The sequence below is a fragment of the Carcharodon carcharias genome, chromosome 1 (genome assembly GCF_017639515.1).
Source record: "Carcharodon carcharias isolate sCarCar2 chromosome 1, sCarCar2.pri, whole genome shotgun sequence".
NCBI lineage: Eukaryota > Metazoa > Chordata > Chondrichthyes > Lamniformes > Lamnidae > Carcharodon > Carcharodon carcharias.
This window is the reverse complement of record NC_054467.1, coordinates 88,114,764-88,135,208: the sequence shown is the minus strand read 5'-3', so window position 1 is coordinate 88,135,208 and position 20,445 is coordinate 88,114,764. Positions and strand designations below refer to the sequence as shown.

The following is a 20,445-nucleotide window of genomic DNA, read 5'->3' as shown; positions in this document are numbered from 1 at the left end:
CGAATGAAGACCATAGCTTGCAGCTACCTATGGTGGCCTGGGATGGATGGTGACACAGAGAGTTTAGTGAAGAATTGTATGCAATGTCAACAACTGCAAAAGTTACCTTCAACAGCTCCATTACACCCTTGGGAATGGATGAATATGATTACACATTGACAATGTTGAACCTTTCCCAGGAACAATGTTTCTGCTCATTGTTGATGCCCACTCAAAATGGATGGACATATATGAGGTGAAATCACCAATGCCTTCTGCTACAATTGAGAGGTTAAGTCAAAGTTTTGCCATTAATGGACTACCAGAAGTGGTCGTTTCTGATAACGGCATGGCATTTATGAGTGCTGAGTTTCTGCGGTTTTTCAGCCTCAAAGTATCATTCGTGAAAAAACTTCACCATACCATCCTTTCTCAAATGGATTGGCTGAAAGGGCAGTTCAAGGCAGGCATGAAGAAATTAACTGGAGATCCCTGAATAACCAAGCTAGCATACTTTCTTTTCCATTATATGACTACCCCTCACACAACAACAGGTGTCACACCCGTGGAGTTACTGATGAAATGCCATCTCAGGATGAGATTGAGCTTAATTATGCCAAATTTATGGGAGAAGGTGGAAAAGAATCAGGGGAGTCAGAAATCTAGACACAACTGGCATAGTTGGGAGAGGAAATTAACCATGGGAGAAACGATATATGTGAAGAACTTTGGAGAAGGACCGAAGTGGTCAACGGGTGAAATAATTGCAGTGACTGGACCTCTATCTTACCATGTGGAGGTGGAAGGCTGAGTCATACAGAGACATGTGGATCATCTAAGGAAGAGAGAAACAAATCACCAAGAAACGATTTCACCATTGTTCAAAACCGGCTCAGCGTTTCCTGTTGAGAGAACTCACCCTAGAACAGACACATCTGTTGTTCCTTCAAGAGTGGACAGTACAAATCTGCAGCAGCCCACCAAAGCACCTGATGTTTAGACAACTCCGGAAAAGGAGATTCCTGACAAAGTATTTGAAGTTGTGGAGCTGAGGTGCTCTACACGCATAAGGAAACCCCCAGAAACACTGAATTTGTAAATTACTTATCAGTGTAAATATTTCGCTATTTTCAGAAAATTGTAATTGTAAATATAAAATGTATTTCTGAGTAAAGGGGGAGGGATGTGGTAATCTGATGTGTAATATACCTTTAAGAAGAATGTTATTAAGGAAAATCTCATGATCTTGGTATCCAATAGCAGAGTAGTGAAGGCTACCTCTGTAGTTAGTAGTCAGTAGTTAGTAGCAGGAGTAGTGGAGAGATAGAGTTTGAAGTGTAAGCTAATGTTTAGTGGCTGCTGAGAACCTTTGTAAACAAACACAGAGTTTCTACCTATGAAGTGTCTGCTGCTCAACTCTATCATTAGTTTCAACTCGGCCACCCCTTACAACAAGTGTGCGAACAGGGTTCAACAAACTGGCGATTAGGATCCAACAGCAACCCATCTCTCCTGTGCCACACTAAAGCCCTCCCCTTCATGCAAACAGAACCCATCCACCCATGTCTGCATTTTACTGTTCCATGTTGGGCTCCAGCTTCCCCATCCCCAGTCTTCCCTCTGCCTGCCATTGCTTCACCCCCATCCAACCCTAACAAGCCCCCTTCACCCTCATGTCTCTGTCATCTCCCCCACCCCAGTTGCCATGCTAGTCTCTGTTTTAGAATGCAACCCTGTCTGAGACTTGCAGCACACAATGCTGTCCTGCTGGAGTAGTGTAGCAACCATGGCGAGCAGCCAAGCTCAACACCCGAGGCAGCCACTACGAACAGACCAGCTCAACACCTGAGGCAGCCACGGTGAGCAGTCCCACCATATGCCCCCACCAATGTGGGCTAACACTGGCATCGCTGAGGAACCAAAGCATTGCTGTTGCAGATAGGCTTTGAATGTTGCATTCACCTTGAAGTCACAAGTGAAGTGAGGGTGGACAAGTGCATGCTACTTACATCTGGTCATAATTTAAACCAGTCTAATTTCCCACTGGCATGGCAAGTAATTGGGAGGGGGAATGTGATTGAGGTGAGTTGTGTTTTTAATGACTATTCTTGACATGCTAATGCATGCAAATGGCATTCACGACAAGGATCAGTGGGAAAGCCGATCCGACTTTATCCTGCCATGAGACTCGCGACGGGAAAATTCCAATTCGTTTTTCCATCGGTGGGAATCTGACTTTTGGCTTCACTCTGAATTTTCTGCTCCTGCCCACCACGGAACCCGCTGCTGATGGGACCGGAAAATTCCGCCCTGAATGTTTAACAGGTTCCTATGAAATTCTTCAATACACTCTCAGCTATCTTGTCCAATGGCAAAATAGCACTCATGTAAGCATCCAATGAATAATTAAGATAATCTCTTCTCATTGTACTAAAAACACTATGAACACATTCTTCAGGTAGTTTGGCCACATCAGCCTTTTAAACTTAAGTCAAATGAAACCTTACATGGGTCCTTCGCTTTGAGAGTCAGGAAGTGATTTCTCCTTTGCTTCAGTTTCTTTTTCCTTTTGAGTTTGTCTCAAGAGTTTGGAGATGGACTGTTCATCCCCCGAATCCTCCAATTGATCCCGTGACTTTGCTCTGACCTGTGGACTGGTTTCCTGAGGTTTACAGCTACTGATGGAACTATCTTCCTCTGAGACAAGAGGTGGTTGTGTTTGAAAGTATTCACCATGGTGTTCACGTACTATTTGGGCTAGATCACTATAAAGCTCTCTAGAAGCTGGCTGTCCAAATTTCGTGGTCTTTGGACTGTACAGGTCATCTGAAAGTGCAGAGAAGCCTGGAAGTAGAAAAAGCAAAGTGTTTACAGTGAGCTGCTATTATGGACTGTGTTAGGGAAAGCAATGTGTTCAAAAGTGTGAATATTAACTCAATTTGGCTTTCATGTCTACATGGCTCAGTAGATTTAAATCCAAAATATTAATGAATATTTTTTCCTCACTATTCATCTGTGACGATTCTAAAAATTGACCAGCGCTAAGTATGACATGAGAAACTGTTCGGTACAGTAGTGGACATTTCCTGCACAGCACCTAAAAGGCAGACTCAGTGCACTGTTTCAGGGGTGTGCTTTAAATGGGCGCCATTTAGGTGCAGTGTTGGAGAACAAACAGATGGTGCTATGAAATAACAAGAATCAGGTTTGTTCCACCATTACAAGGGATGGAGAAGGAAAGAATGGAATAGAATGTTAATTTGCCTCCCAGTGTAAAATTAGTTTTGTGGATCAGTTGTCCATTATAAAAACCTCCTATTTAAATGAATGTAAATGAAAATCAAATGATTTCTATATCACGCACTCAATCTGCAAAGCTAATCTTACACCTGGGTAGCATGTTGAAAATCAATTTGAATGTTTCACATTAGCTGAGGTGATGAAATATTTGATGATCCTGCTCAGCTGTGGAAAATGAGTGGAAGGTAGAAATCTTGAAATCTGGCTCAAACCATCAAATGCACATACAGATCAGAATTTTACAGCCCCTCTTGGGGCGGGGGGGGGGGGGGGGGGGGGGGCAAAATTGGGCACCATGTCAGTAGCGCATTCCCAGTAGCTATGGGCTCCCACCTGCCCCCTCTGCAATTGTATCAGGGGCAGTGGTGCAAAACTGATGGTCGCAAATTGCCAACTGTTATATACCCCACCCACTGGATGAAGTCCATGGAGAGGAATGTTCAGCAGGGTGTGTAGTGGGTGGCTAATCCATCATCAGCAGTTTTCCGCCACTGCTGAAAATTACTCCTGAGTGTTTTTTATACAGATTTTATTTACTAGCTCTTAGATTTTGAGAAATGCATTTACCTTCACTGTGATCCAGTGCTATTGTTTGTTCAATCTCAGCATAAGTGCGGGAAACAAGCTCTCTGCTAGGTGACGTCTGTGTGGTTTCCAACAAGCTGATAATATCCATGCGATTAATTTTGGCCAAGGTCTCCATTAATTTTTCGTCTTCGAATGAAAAGAGCAAAAATGTTGATAGGGAAAATATTTAACAAACCAATGATTTACAGTTAACTGCTGGAGAACTGAGAACAATACACCATTTGAGAGAATGTGTTTCCTTTTCCAATCTAAAGTTTCAACTTAATAAGCATTAAGGCTCAAACCAAAAAGAAATTGTCTTTTTTTAATTCCAGGATCTCAAGAAGGACTGTGTGTTTTCACAGATATATTCACAAGGAAGAAAAAAAAAAGAGGAATTAAACATTAGAATTAAATACTGCATACATGTCAGTGCTTAGGCAAGCAGACAAAAGAGTTTTTATAAACATTGTACAATCTGTGAAGAAATGGCAGTCTTACCTCGTAGACAAACCTAGCTATCTGTAACTACCCATTATAACAAGCATATACAATTAATCCTTTAATCATAGCTGAACAGCAAAAGTATAAGGGAGAACATGGGGAGATGGTGGCATAGTGTTATTGTCACTTGACCAGCAATCCAGAGACCCAGGCTAATGCTCTGGACACATTAAGCAAGACATTTCATGCAAGTGGTATTTTCTACAAACAGGATGCCCCCATCAGTCCAAAAAGATGCTCTGCCTATTACACAATAGAGCAATGTCATGTATGAATTTCAGTGATAGTGTGATGCCAGGTACATACACCATACTTTCCAATGGCTGGCTGATTGAATCAAATAGCATGTTCCTTTGACTGCTCGTAATAGGCACAGAAAGCACAGACTACACTCAACCAGCCCACGCTTACAAAACCCAAAACAAATTGTCCACTGTTAGATGCGATTCCTGGATTGGGCAGCACTTGCTGAATAAACCTGAATGTGCTAATAGCTCAAACTAGCAACCAATTTAAGATAATCAGTTGAGATTGTAACATGGCTAATTTACTCGTGCTGCAAGTGACATACATTCATACGCAGGGACCCATTCTCTTCAAACACAAGGAATATATTTCAGGCTTGTGCCCTTTTTGAATTACTCAGGAGCCTGTGGAGCCTATAGTTCCCTGTGGCTTTCTCCATGGCAACATCTCAGCCAATCAGAGTTGATTTGTCAACCAATCAGCATCCTTTTCTCTTGTAATGCAAATTGTGATCATTTGAAAATTGGCATTCTTACCAATTATCTTGTCCTGATGAGTGCAAGACAAAAAGCTTTGGCAGCATGTCTCACTTTTCAATTTAGCAATATTACTACTGTTTAATGAGTAACACTCTATTCAAGAAAAAAATGGGACAGGCAAATAAAGGCACAGAATAGAAACTCTTAAATTTATTTAATAGAGCTATAGAAATATTTATATTCTATAAAATTCTCTAAAAATTTAGGAGTATTATCAACAACGATAAAAGTAGTAATTGGCTTCAAGAGGACATAGACAGGTTGGTGGAATGGTGGGCACATGACAGTTGAGGTTAAATGTACAAAAGTGTGAGATGACACATTACGTTAGAATGAGGAGGCACAGTACATGTGAACAATTTTAAAGTGTATATAAGAACAGAGACCTGAGGGGATTTGTGCACAAATCCTTGAAGGTGGCACAATGGGCTAACAACACAGTTAATAAAACATATGGGATCTTGGGCTTTATAAACTGAGACGTGCAATACAAAAGCTAGGCAGTTATACTAAACCTATATACCAGCCTCCAGCAGGAGTATAGTTTTTAGGCACCACAGTTTAGAAAGAATGTGAAGGCTTTAGAAAGGGTACAGCAACTTAACTACAATGGTTCCAGGGATGAGGGATTACGGTTTTGTGGATAAAGTAGAGAAACTGGTGTTGTTCTTCTTGGAGAAGAGAAGGCTAAAGGGTGATTTGATAGAGTTATTTAATATCAAGAAACGTTTAGCTAAACAAAGGGAAAATGTTCACAATGGCTGAAGGGTAGATAACCTGAGGACATAGATAAGGCGATTGACAAAGTAACTAGAGGAAACATGAAGAAAATCTTTTTCCGTGAGATAAGTGGTCAGGTTTTGGAATGTACTGCTTGATACAGTGGTGGATGCAGATTCAATAGTATCCTTCAAATGGAATTGGATAAATACTTTAAGGAGAGAACATTGCGGGGATATGGGGAAAGAGCAGGGGAGTGAGACTAATTGGGTTGCTTTTAAAATGAGCCAGAGCAGACTTGATCTACGAATGGCCTTCTTCTGCACTATACCATTTTATCATTCCATGAAAATAGCAATCAATATAATCAGCAAGGCAAATTGAAACTGCCATATCAATTGAAATGAATAAAATGGAAATTAGTTGGGTTCCATGATGGGTGGGTCATACTTTCTGCCAGATTACTGCTTATGTGGTGGAGATAACATTCTGAGCAATGATTTTGAAGGTAACAAAGGTGTGAATGAGAGTTTCAGCAGCACATGGACTCAGATAAGTGGAAAATATTATGACGTGAAAATGAAGAAGAGGATAAGTAGAAAACTCAGTTTGGGGCTGTGGACATTTTGATTTATTTCAACAGTAGGGAGGAGAAGGAACGAGTTGATGGCAACGGTCCAGAGTTAGTACTAAAAATCAAAGATAATGGGCAGAATTTTGTCATGGCCTTTGGGAAAGTGACATCAGGACCAAATGGGAGTCACAAGCCTGCACTTGCCATAAGCGAGACAGGCTTTCTAGAAGCACTCCCAATTGGCTGCCTCCAAGCTCACTGTCCCCATGGGCTCGCAATGTTGTTTGCACAATCAGAAGGCCATCAGCTGTGGTTGGGGTAGGAAACTGACTGAAGAGATTGAAGTAGGGGGCTAAAGATCTTGAAAATGCTTAGATCTTGAGAGGGACAGTATATTTCAGAACCTTGGAGAAGAATGAAAGCCCAGGAGAACTTCAGGAAACTCTACAAAAAACATCCACTAATTTAAGATCAGCCTGGAGCACACTGGTCAAAAGGCAACTCTAAACAGCAGCACATGCACCCTCTGTGGTTTTTGTAAGTTTCATGGCAACTGTGTCCCCTGCATGGAGAGGTGGGACATTTCATTAAAATATTTAAATCGGGCTCCCACCATACAATTGAGAGTCAGATTTAAAGTTTACTGCTGCTGTGCAGGGTTCCCAAGGCTTGGGAAACCTGCAGTGAAAGGGAGTCAGAAGCTGCTTGATCCCCAAGGTAAGTGGATTTTTTTCAGCACTCCTTGTGGACTAAGAGGAGCATGATTGTCTCCTCTGCCCCTGAAGGAGCCTTCAACCTTACCCCATCCTGACTATCAACCTTTCTCCCTCCCAAATACCAGGGACTATCCCAAAATTTCCCTGTCTGTAGCCTCCTGCTGCTGGTTTTCCTTCCTTGTCACCAACCAGTGGTCAATCTGGACAGCTGCTGGGCAGGAAATGCATCCATAAACAACAATGAGGTTGCCTGATTCAGCAAGGCCTCCATGTCCTCGGCCTGTCCGTGTCCTTCAGTTGATTTGGTCTTTCCCACACCCTCCCTAAAGACAGCAGGGCCATGAATGTGATATCAGTGACAGAGAAATCCATGAGCACTGAGCACTTGCTAATAGTGATGGTGAGATGGGTGTTCAGGATGAGGGCCAGTTATTAGATTATAACAAATGCAAAGGGGTTTCGGGTTAGCACTGTCCTCCAGCCTGATCTTAAATTAGTGGATGGGTTTCAGTAGAGATTCCTAAAGTTGCCAGCCAAACCTGGTGGTGGATGGCTAAGCTGGTAGTGTGCCGGAAATGCTGAAGTTTACATCCCTTCCACTTGAAGAAGAAAAAATAAAGATTATATCAGGGGAGTGACTGGGATCGAAGGCTGTGGACATTTGGGGAGGAGACTTCAAAGGCAGAGGTGAGGGAGTGGTTGAGCAAATCAACAGCTTTCATGTGATTGGAGGGCCAAAGATTAGGCAGTTAGAAAGGCCATGGGAATCATAAGTCCAAGGAAGTGGCCATGAATATGGGTAGGAGAATTTATAGTGAGGGAGAGGTTTAGGAGGGATGCATGCTAAAAGAAGACAGTGAATTCAGAGGAGAATGGGCAAGGACGTCTGAGATGGAGGTTTAAATCACCAAGGCTGAAGATCAGTGCAAAGGTTGAGAGAAGAAAGAAGGAAAGATTTCTCAGAGAAAAACTTGGGGTGGAGGTGGATAATAATGGGGGCTTTAAAGGAGAAGTGAAAGGTGTGGAACATTATGTCCTAGACCCAACCATCTTCAGCTGTTTCATCATTGACCTTCCCTCCAACATAAGGTCACAAGTGCAGATGTTTGCACAGTGTTCAGTCTCTAGTGCGATTCCTCAGATGCTGAAGAAGTCTGTGTCCATATGTAGCAAGACTTGGACATCATTAAGGCTTGGGCTGATAAGTGGCAAGTGACACCACACAAGTGCCAGGGTAAAGACCTACTCCAACAAGAGAGATTCTAAGTATCTCCTCTTGACATTCGATGGCATTACCATTGCTGAATCCCTGACCATCAACATCCTGAAGGAGTGCCATTGACCACAAACTTAACTAGACCAGATATATAAATACTGTGGCTATAAGAGCAGGTCAGAGACTGGGAATTCTACATCAAGTAACTCACCTCCTGGCTCCCCAAAGCCTGTTCACTATCTACAAGGCACAAGTCAGGACTGTCTCGGAATGCTCTCCACTTGCCTGGCCAAATGCAGCTCCAACAACACTCAAGAAGCTTGCCATCATCCAGGAGAAAGCAGCCCGTTTGATTGGCACCCCATCCACCACCTTAAACATTCACTCCCTCATCACTGTGTACCATCTACAAAATGCATTGCAGCAACTCCAAAACAATTCAACAGCACCTTCCAAAAATGCATCCATCACCTAGAAGGACAAGGGCAGCAGACACAAGGGAACAGCACTACCTGCAACTTGCTCTTCAAGTCACACACCAATCTGACTTGAAACTATATTACCATTCCTTCACTGTCACTGACTCAATAACCTGGAACTCCTTTCCTAATAGCACTGTAGGCGCACATACACCAGATGGACTGCAGTGGTTCAAGAAGCTGGCTCATCACCACTTTCTCAAGAGTAATTAGGGATGGGCAACATATGCTGCCTTGCTAATGATGCCCACATCCCATGAATGAAAAGAGAAAAATATGGTTAAGTAATTGAAGGAAAAGATGTCAGAGGAGAACTAGGAAAGGCCATGGCTTGCTACTGAGGCCAAGGTGCCACACCAGCAGTTTCTGTGGATGATGGATAGTATAGCCAGCTGGGAGACTTATGACAAGGAAGCATGAGCCAAGTTTAATCAAAGCTTGGATGCCAGTATGGCACAATAGGTTGAAGAAGGCATGGGCATTGCTCACAAGTGAGCCGGCGTTCTAGACGAAAATGCAGTGTAGGGCAGTGGTTATTGAGTGTGGTAGTAGGCGTGGTTCATGGGACAAGAAGGAGGTTGCTGAGGTTAGCCCCCAATGGGTGCATAATTTGGGAAGCTGGTGACAGAGAAGGATGTTGTTATTCTAATGCCAGTGTTAGTTGCCAGTATGCGGATCCACTGCAGCACAGAAGGAAAAAACAGTAAAAACTGGGAAATAATAATATTGGTCCGACCTGGCCTTGTACACCTTAAAATGGAATGCCAGTAAAAACTGGGAAATAAGAATACTGGTCCGAACTGGCCTTGTACACCTTAAAATGGAACGCCAGTAAAAACTGGGAAATAAGAGTTTGGCCCAAACTGCTTTTTTCCTTCTGGTAGGATGCCAGGAGAGGCATCCAGAGTAGCTGTGGGTTTGTTCAAGGGAAAGTCAAGCCACGGCGATGGCAGGAGTAAAGGAAGAATGAAGAGTAATGAATGATTGGAGTAGGAATTTGGTGAAGATGAAGTACCTGACAGGGAAGTGATGAGAGGAGGTCTGGTTGGGTGTGAAGGGAAGGACAGCAACGTCTGCGATGTGCTGACAACAGAACAATTAACCAATTCTGTGGTAAAACTGACTACTTTTTAAAAATCATTTTAAAACTATACTTTCAGGTACAGTAGATTGCAATGTTTTTCCTGACCAATGCCATTAGCTAGAAACAGTTTGTGTATTTCTCTTTTTCTGGAAGTATTGCTGACGTTGGAGATTATGTATTACTGATACAAGATAGGAGTGAAATTCAAACCTATACATAAGCCAATGAGGTAAGTAGTGCACATAATTCAGAGTTGCACTTCATATGAAATGTGTTAGTAAAAGTATTTAAACAAAGAATGTTTTACCTGAAGCACACTTGCCATCTCTTTCCAACCAATATTTTAATAATGCTTGACTCTGGTCCACCAATGAGTTTGGGTTTTCTATTCTGATCTGATGGATCTGTTCCTCACTGAAGTCCAGGTCCCTGGCCAGCTCTACAATAAAAGCAAATGTATATACAAATAATGTACACAAAATTCACTCGGGTTTCTTTTCACTGAATCACATCAAAATTATTGTAAATTTAGGCATGCAATGATTGTTCCAGACAATAGCTAGTCCAATGAGGCCTGCTGACATTTTGCTCAAGATCCGGATCATGGACATAATTGTTCTGAATGATTCAAGATTATAACATAATTGTAAGTTTATCGAAAGGGTATTTCCAGTTGATTACAGAGAAATTCTCTGTCCAATGCATATCATGAAGAATCACAGAAGATTTAGCTTAATTTCTAATTGAAATATAGAGAAAAGGAATCTTCATAGAATAAGAAGAATTATTTACTGTCCTTGAAGAAAATTTTGGGACAAACCAGAAGTAGCACACAGAGCCTGTGGTCCGTAAAATGTTAATCAATAAAGGCAAACATTTTCAGGGACTACTCCAACTCTGACTAAGGTTTCACCTCATATTTTCACATATCACATGATATTTCCAACACTCCACAATTGGTATATTTTGATTCCTCCTAGGGTATCAGTTCCACAGGTCTTATCCATCCTCCAGCACCTCAAGATAGATTTTATACCCATTACTCATGAATGGGTGATAAATATCCAAAATAAATGCTCACAAAAGAGGAGAACAAGGAAGAATTAATCCAGAGGCTGTCAATGAAAAGCGAAATGTAAACCACCAAGATTAATGCTCTTCCTTATAATGGACTAAAATTATATGTGAGAGATTGATGGAGGAAAATAAACCGAGAAAGAATCAAATGGAAACAGAGCTGGGGAATCTGATGGAGAAAGACTGATAAATTAATAACACTGATGGTTTGCATCTAATTTATTGCAGACTGAATTGTAATTAAGCTGATTTTATACGCGTAGCATTTAATGATAGTTTATTGGAGAAGTTCTTGAAAGTTAATGGACTGGAAATTCTGTGGGGGTTCTCTTGGATTTCCTGTTGTAACTTTGGTGAGAGGTTGGCAGAATTCCCAGAAAAACAACTTAAACTGCTGTTTATACCATTTCTCCAGGCATTCTGCTGATTTCCCAGTCATTTACAATGAAAGATTGGGAAATTCAGGACCAAATGTCTTATTTTTAAGAAGTGCTCAGTGACAAACAACTCTTAGATTAATAGCAGACATTAGGTGGATTGAGATTGAGCAGCTAATGGCAATTGGCTTAATAACAGGCATGCAAGAAACCCTCATTAAATCTGTCACTATTAGTTTTTAAACAATATAAACATACTACCTGTTCTAATCCTGTCTTTCTTTTGAATGGATAATCTCATTTTGAATGGGAATTATTGAGGGCAATGGCATGACCAATTACTATTAGAAGAGACATCAATGAACAAGGGAATGTCAATACCCATACAACTGCAACCATGGTTTGTATTCTACAGGGCATCATGTTCTCCACAGCTAGTGACCAGCTCTTAGGGAATGAATTATGGGACACATTGGTATCCAAGCTGGGTTGAGGGTGGGGGTAGGGGTGGGTTGGGGGGTGTGGTGTGGTGGGGTTGATGGGGTGTGCAAATTTGAAGGAGTGGAGGGGAGTGTGAGATTTCATGATCAAGAATACAGGGCAAGGATCATTCTGGTTGCAGAGGCCCTGGGAGGGAGGACAAGCGCCTAAAATAAGTGACAGTCCCAGGAAATTTGGGACGGTTGATTACCATGCCTCCAGCTACAAAGTTGTGGGGGGTGGGGGACAGCGTAGGACGGGATGGTACGGGCCGGGGCGGTTGGTGGGTAGCAGTGGATAACCACCCAGCAGAAGAATATCTGCCCCACAGCAATAGACTTCAGGTGGCACTTTCGCCCCTTAGGTACAGCCCCACCAGCACTGGGGATGGCGGCCGCAGCTGGTACTGAAATGATCTCACTTCAACTACCAGACCAATCTTAAATAAAGGCATCGTTTAGAAATTAGGACACAAAGATACTGAGTTATAAGTTTTACCTGTCCAGCTGAATCCAAGATGGTCAGCAATAAGATAGAGCCTTTGCTCAGCTCTTTCAGAATCCTCCTGAGCATCCACAGCTTAAATTAAAAAAAGAAACAGCAACAACTTATGTATAACAGAGCAAAACAGGTACTCTACGGCAAATAAGTCAATCCTATTGATATTGTTAACGAGGCATACTACCAAATTGAGTCTTTTCCTTTAAATATAGTTGGAAAGTTAAATAACACTGACAAACCAGTTTGGAGTGAAAGAATACAAAACACACTCTGGACAAAGATGAATAATTCAGAGCAAATTGCTTAATTATGAAATGGAAAGTTTGGATGGAAGTAAAGAATAGGTTTCTCAATTTGGATTGGGGAATTGCCCCAACCCTGAGAATATGCCAAACTTCCATGTTGGAGGGATCCTTCCAATTTTTTTTAAAATGCGGGTTTTAATGTAACTGATCCCTTCATGAATCATGCTCTAATTCCGCTGCTATGTTCACACATTAAACTCAACCAGCCTTCCGCTGATTTTGGAAACATAAGACATGAATCGTTAGCTTAAGCCACTCAAATTTATTTTTACTTAAACATTTCTGTTAATTAAATTAAAAGATTGGCCCCCACAATAATCTGATCAATTGGTTGGCAGTTGGTGCCTATAGGAACAAAGCACCCAAACATTATGTACATCACTGCATCGCAAAGATATAAGGCCACCAAACATTTCCTGTGCATTAAGTTCAGATATATCTTTTTTGTTTGAATTATATATTAATGCCCTTAATTATAATTAGAAATATTATTTTTAAAATGATCTTTCAAGGAAAGTGAATCATTTTTTTAACATAGTAAGGCTCCAACATGAGAATGCACCAATTAATTATCACATGGAAGATCCTGTAGCGTTAGAAGCAATGTTGAGAAGCACTACAAAGCTGACCTCCAGCATTGAAGGCCTGAGTTATGAAGAAAAATTGAAAACACTTTAAAAGAGGCACCTGAGAAATGATCTTATTGGGAATAATATACTTTAAGATATGGAAACAGTAAATCTAGAAAATTAATTTGAATTGAGCTGTGGGAATAAGGATATTGTTTTAAGAAAGATCTGCATTTGGAATGCTAACTTGGCTGTTTTTTTTTCCCACAGATGCTGACCTGCTGTGTGTTCCCAGCCTTTGCTGTTTTTGTTTCAGATTTCCAGCATCTGCGGTATTTTTCTTTTTATTATTTGCATCTTTCTTGTTTTATAAAGGCAGATGAAAGTTGATATCATCCCTAAACTGACCAAAACCCAAACTCAGCTTGTGTATTGTTCATCGGCAAACAGCTGCATGTCAAACCAGTACTGGCAGAGACCAGGCACATCTGTATTCAACATTAAATATTCATGGGACATGCTAGCAGACATCAGTGGACTTGTGAATCCCTTAATTCATTCGCTTAGATCTTCCAGTCAAGGGTGAGACCGAGGCACATGCTGCTGACTACAACTTAAACGGTAGCCTTACCTTTTGGCACTGGAGCTTTAGGGATTTCCTGTCCTGGCTGCAGGATGCAGTCATCTGCAAATAAAGCCACACAAGGTAGTGGTGCAGCATAGAAGCGCTGAGGCCATGCCTCCTTTGATATCAGTAGTGGAAGGAATGCCCCTGAAGGTCCAACATTCTTAGAGTGTTATAGTTGAGCATTTTTTTCAAAAATTCTTGAGCATTTTTTAAAATAATTTTTAATTTTTCAAAGGCTTTTAATTGCTTTTATAAGTTTGTATAACCTTTAATTTAACGTAAGTAAACATGGAAAAGTCTTGAAGTGAATGTAAAAAGTACTTAAAATGAAATAGATGGTAAAGGAATTGGTCTTGTGACTTTAAAGTGCTTTATTGAATTGTTGACACAGTAGTTGGATTTTCTCCCGTACTTACATGTGTTTATACTACTGAACTTAATGCTGGGGTTGGGATCAGGGATGGTGTGGTGGCTAGATTGGTGATGAGTGTGGGTTAGTGGGTGGGGAAGTGGCTGTAGAGTGGGGGGCTGGGTGGGGATGGACATGAGGGGGAGTTGGGGATTGTTCATAAAGTTTACTTTTAAATACAGATTGGTGCCTTCCCTATATATCTCCTGCTGTTAATCACTTCCAACCCAGGTCCTTCACTTGTGTGTGGGGCAGGACTTCCTCTGAGTTCTAAACAAGCAACAGCGACAAACAACTCAACATTCGTTGCTACTTCAATTGGAAGATTGGGTCATTAGTTTCAGTCACTCCATTGAGAAAATGATAGAGCTAATGCCTGCATATACATACATATTCAAACTGTAAACATGACATACAGTCTGCATGTAGAAATGAATGCAATTATACGGGATACAGAAATATAAATAGTGCAGCTTCACTCAGCCCACCTCTGTGGATTTGAATATACAGGCACAGAACCTCCATGAAGGAATTCCCACTCATCTATAATAATTTGGGTGCAACAGCCACAGAAATCTTGGAATCACTGTGTAAATGCCATTCATGCCATTACTCTGGGATTTCACAGCTCTTTGCAGAAGTCACAGCAAATGGGTGGGAGAACTCCGATTGCAGTTTACCTCCTATGTGTGGATTCTAGCACTGAATCTCAGCTTCAGCGTGATAATCAGATGTTTATAGTTACATGTGCTCTAGAGTTCTAGCTAGAAGACTCAGAACACAATTTTAAATGAGAAAACAGCTTTACGGTGAAAAGCAATTTTAAAAATGTATATGTTGTTTTACAACAGTGAACAATGGCATCATCCTTATATTTCATCCTTTTAAAATATGGCTCTCTGTATACTCAGGTGCCACAGTTGTCAGTGCAATCAGTTATTTAGCAAGAATGTTTGCATATATTGCTATGCACTTTTCTGGAAGATATTTTCCTCATAAACTCCTAAGGAAAACTAAAGTATGTTTATTAAACATCTTGAATTTTTATACCTATTCATGGGGTGTAGGCAACACTAGCAAGACAGTATTTACTGTCCATCTCTAATTTTCAAGGGTATTAATGACCAACCGCACTATGTGGAACTGAAGTAATGTATAAACCAGACTGAGCAGAGATGGTTTTTGCAGAAATTCTATAGCCTTCATGTTCATTTTCTGGTGCCAGCCTATAATGACTACCTTTATGGAATTCACTTCCATTACTCGTCATGGTGGAATTTGAACTCACAACCCCTAAATTGCTAGTCCAATGCCACACCCTTGTAGATGCCACTTGATAATGGCACACTTAATTCCTAGAGCAAACTCCTGTCACACTTTGCTGCTAACGTATCTATTGTTAGAAAATATCACATCCTTCAACTCACTGTAATGTAATGGGGGATCTTATGGTAGTTAAATAAAAACCATGTTAATTGTAAGAATTTTTGTATTAGGAAAATAGTTTCCTTTGTAATTTTTAAGTAAATATTATTTGGAATCATTTTACTTAAGCCATGGGAAAATGATTCCATACCAGGCTCAAGCATACATTAGGTTTATGATTTGCCTTCACCCAAATATCAGTGGTATGTTCCTTCCAAATCTCCCCAGTGCATTCTTCTGTTGTTGTAATTTTAAAAAATATATATACTTTTTCCAACTGCTGATAAGGAATAACATTCAGCCTGGTTTGAGATGGACAATGCAGTGAAATTACTATAAATCTTAGCACCAAGTAGTCTAGAAACTTTCCTTAAACAAGGTGGTTGGCTAAATAAAGAACTTATTTTTCTATCTCACTCCAAACTGGTAGTGTCAGTGAAATTAATATCTTGGTGCCCCTATTATCAATGAGGCTGGATTTGCAGTGGTCTCTTTTTGAATTTCAATTTTCCCAAACTAAATAAAGAAGCATTTATGAAGCTTGTTGAATGTTGTATAAACAGCTGTCGTTGGATATTTTGAAATGTTGTCTTTTGCATAAATAAACTCATCCTTAGTGATATACTTTTTTAAATCTAGTATTCAAAATTTAAATATTCTAATCAACATAGATATACATGAAAAACATCCAATTTATTTTTTTATTAAATGAATAATCATTTATTTTACAAACCTCTCGTGAAATCTAAATCTCCACATTTTAAATTTAACACTGGGCTCAATTTTAGTCTACTCAAAAGCCATCCACATATACAGTGTTAAAATCGGACCCTATGATTACTAGTTATGCTGGTTTTAGACTTTCTACTCAGTACCATAATGCTTCTTGCAGAAAGTGGGAAAATCAAATTCAAAATGGTCAAGGATTTCCTCATTACTGATGCTAGCTGCTACTGATAAATTGCCATTGTTTTTCTATGACCTAAATCTATGATCCCCTCTTTCCCTTTCCAGCTTGCCAATCTTGAGATCAGTCTAGTAGCACATCACAAAACATGAAAATCACAAAGCCACAACACAGACTCTCACAGGACCACATGAACAATCACAAAAGCTTCAACTGAATGAACTGCAAAGCTAACTACAAATTCTGGTGTGCTATAGCACAAAGAACCCTAGTAGATGGCTGGTACCTTCAAAATGATCATGGCCATTTTCTTCAGGAATTCTTTCAATCTGGGTTTCAACAGATTCATCCCAGATAGGCCTCACGTCAAACAGATCTTCAGGAAGAGGTTGGTGTGTTTCACTGGGATGTTCAGTTTCAACAATAGAACTATCTACAGCACTGCTATCATCATCTGATAACACCTCACGTTCTCGTTCTTCCTCCGTCAAACGATCTACCAACTTTGAAGCCTCATCACTTATCTCTTCAAAAAATTCAATGGAATGTTTATAAAGTTCCAAAAATTTATCCTTGTTGCCTTTAGAAGAACCAGTTACAGCTTGTGAACTTTGGCTAACTTTGGTCTTCACTGGAAGTCTGGATTGGAATACTTTTGGTTTAGTACTTTCGGATGTTTCTGATCCAGTGCTAAAGTGGTCGGTCAGCTCTTTTGCATCAGGTTCATTATCACAACTCTTCCCTTTATTTAAAAGTTTAAATTTCAACTCTATAGAATTGACCGCATCAGACTCAGACTTGCTTCGTGGTTCTTGTCTTACTGGCAACCTAGATTTAACCTCATGGGTTTTGATGGACTCTGAAGTCTTTTTCACTTCTGGCATCATAGATGAAGAGTGGTGGTCAAATCTGTGTGCAACTGCCTTAACAGGAATTCTCGACTTTGACTTTACTGAATCATCTGTCGATCCTTCTTGTACACTTGAAGGGGATGAATGAGATGTTGAAGGAGCCTTGTCTTCAGGTGTAGTTGGTGCTCGAGGTATTGCTGTTACAACAGCAGTATGTCTAACAGGAAGTTTTGATTTTGCCTCTGCCTGATAAGTTTGTTGAACAATTGCAGTAGGAATTTCAATAACTGAACGTTGCTCTTCAGGTGATGAGTCTGATGAATCATCATCACTCTTTCCAGCCTGCTGTGAGCAAATGGTCCTTGTCACCGTAGAAAAGTCTAACTGGACATGAGTCATAGTTGACTCAGGAGAGGTAATAGCATCTACCTCATCATCAAAGTTGAAAGGCTTTACTTCGGCCACTTCAGGAACAGAAGAGTCTTTTTTTGAAGGTTTGGTTGATGCAGAAATGCCCATTTTGATTGGAATTCTTGATTTTTGCTCGTTTTTTGTCGCTATTTGTTCATCTGTGCAATTTAACTCGGTAGAGGATTGAACACTTGATTCAACATTGGACACTGAATCTGGTAATGAACTGTATTGAAACTCAGTCTGAGGCTGGGTAGGAAATCTATCAGGCATGCAATCAATTTTGGGAGACTTCACCTCATCTTCAGTTTCTGATGTTTCTGTTAAAGCTTCAGCAGCCTGATTTTCTCCGATTTGGAAGAAATGGAAACTTTCATCTCCATAGCTCCTTTTGCTCATATCAATAGCGCCACTTCTGGTCATTTCAAACAATTTTCCCTCTTGAAATAAGAATGGGTTTTTTTCATTGGTTGGTGTACCATCCTCAGTGGGAGTTCTTACTGGTGTGGTGTCTGGAGTTGCACCTCGAGACTGTTTGTCAACCATTAGGCCAAATATTTTCTGTTCTTCCTCTTTAAGACGGGCTGCAAACACCTCATCATCTTCTCTAATTGTATTCCATGAGTCAAGGTCAGCCTCTGTTTTAGTTATTATTACTTTGCTTAGCTGCTCTTCAGCTTCTTGCCTTGAGAGTATGTCCTGCAATGCAGCTTCATCTGTAAAATCTGAGCTATATTCTGCACAGTCAATTGCTTCCACAGCTTCCTCTTGGCCTAGTTGCTTTTTGTCATCTGCTTTTACTTGATATTCTTCAGGTTTGCTATCCACCCACAGTTCACCTCTCAGTTCTGCAGCTTGCTCAAGATGTTGGACATCTTCCTCAGTTAGGAGATCATCCTCTTGCATTTCAGGCATGAAACAGGCTGCTTCTGAAGAATTAATTTCTTCAATAGAGTCACAAGTAGCTGCAAAAGAACAGACTTCAGAAAAATGATCAATTTCATTAGCTCCACATGTTATGATAACTTTAGGCACTGCTTCACAAGACTGTGAATCAGCTAGAACATTGCAATCTGTGTCCAAGCTTCTGTTTTTTGTTAAATCTATGTCATTTTCATCTTCTGCTACTTGGGCACTTGATTCCTTTTCATCATCTATTATCTTAAAAGTATATTTTTTGCCCACAATAGGGTGAAACTCTGCATCTTCAGGACTAGACCCATCAACTCCAGCGGGTAGTGGAGACGGAGGTTCAACTCTAATAACAGGTTCCATAATCAATCCACATTCAGCATCTTTGCTTAGCTGAGTTAGTTCTGGCTCACTTTCTGAAGATGAGGAGCTCTTTCTATGTTCAGCATGAGATACAATTATTACTTCTGCTTCATCTATATTGGTTAAAGCAGGAGTTGGGGATAATTCAGGTTCTTTTAGTTCCTTTTTACCTTCACGCTTTAATCTAGCATCCTCTTCTAGTTCATCAAATGTTTTAATTTTGGCTGCCATTTTAAACATTTCTTCTTCTGGTGTAAACCTTTTCTTTGATTCACTCTCTGGGGAATCATCATCAATTTCCTCTTGGATTTCAGGGATTGCAATTGGTTTATCAGCAACTGATAGAATGTGTGCGTCAGGTGTTTTGGGTGTGACTTCATAGCTGATCTCCTCAGAGCTTGGGGTTTCAGGTGAAAGAGGGCTCTTCCCTGAACTTTCCATTTGCGATACTTGGTCCAAACTATCTTCCTCTGCACTTCCTTCAGGTGACATAAGTTTCCTTGTCTCTCTGTTTATGGGTCCTTCTCCCCGCATGTCTCTGAAAACTCTACTCCTGACAGATGTGGCATCCAAAGAAATATCCATTCTTTCACCTTTTTTCTCAGTGACCATGGTAGAAGTTGGCTTCTCATTCTGTTGTGCAATGGAAATTGCTGCACTCAACTTCTGTTCCACAGGGCTACTTTCAAGAGAATCTGGACATGGCGATTCTTTTATTGGACTTGGCTCGAGTGAATCTGGGGATTTGTGTGAAGTTGTGTCAATATCATCCTGTGTGGGACTAGCCTCTAGAGAATCTTTATGACTGACAATGTGTTCATCTGTCATTGGACTGAGACTATCGAGTGACACTCCAGTTAGGCATAATTCTAGCACATGACTCCTTGCTGTGTACTCTGGTGAAACTGAAGAGCTAACTGGTGAAACTGCTTCTTGGTCCTTTTCTTTTGAAGAAGCTTCTGGAGCTGCTTTCCCTCTTGGCATAGAAACAGAGAAGTTTTCATCTTCGTCTTCAAATCGACTCCCCAGTGAAACATCACATACATCCAGAATGGGAAGGGATGCTGTCTCTTCCTGTAGAAAACCATCTTTTTCACTCACATCATCTGCAGCTTTAAGGGCAGAGACTGATTCACTCGTGGTCTGTTCATCCACCTCGTCTAAAAGAGATGTGGCTTGAGTCACCTCTGTTGATTGAAATTCATCATACTCAATGCAGCCAGAGTCTGCAGTGAGTTCAGCATCAGTGCCATCAAAAAATTCTTTTGTTGCTTTTACATCAGAAACTGCCTCAGTTGAGACAATG

General features: G+C 40.6%; 1 protein-coding gene across 13 annotated transcripts in view; it reads right to left on the bottom strand.

Moving 5' to 3' along the window:
* Window positions 1-20,445, bottom strand: part of ank2b (ankyrin 2b, neuronal) — an 882,930-nt gene that overhangs the window by 50,844 nt on the left and 811,641 nt on the right. For all 13 annotated transcript variants that reach the window (XM_041195707.1, XM_041195740.1, XM_041195679.1 and 10 more), the window contains 4 exons: window positions 12,357-12,437; window positions 10,232-10,363; window positions 3,847-3,993; window positions 2,487-2,823 (listed from right to left, as the gene is read on the bottom strand). In XM_041195707.1, coding sequence (XP_041051641.1) covers window positions 2,487-2,823; window positions 3,847-3,993; window positions 10,232-10,363; window positions 12,357-12,437 — 697 coding nt within the window. The remainder of the gene's footprint in view (window positions 1-2,486; window positions 2,824-3,846; window positions 3,994-10,231; window positions 10,364-12,356; window positions 12,438-20,445) is intronic.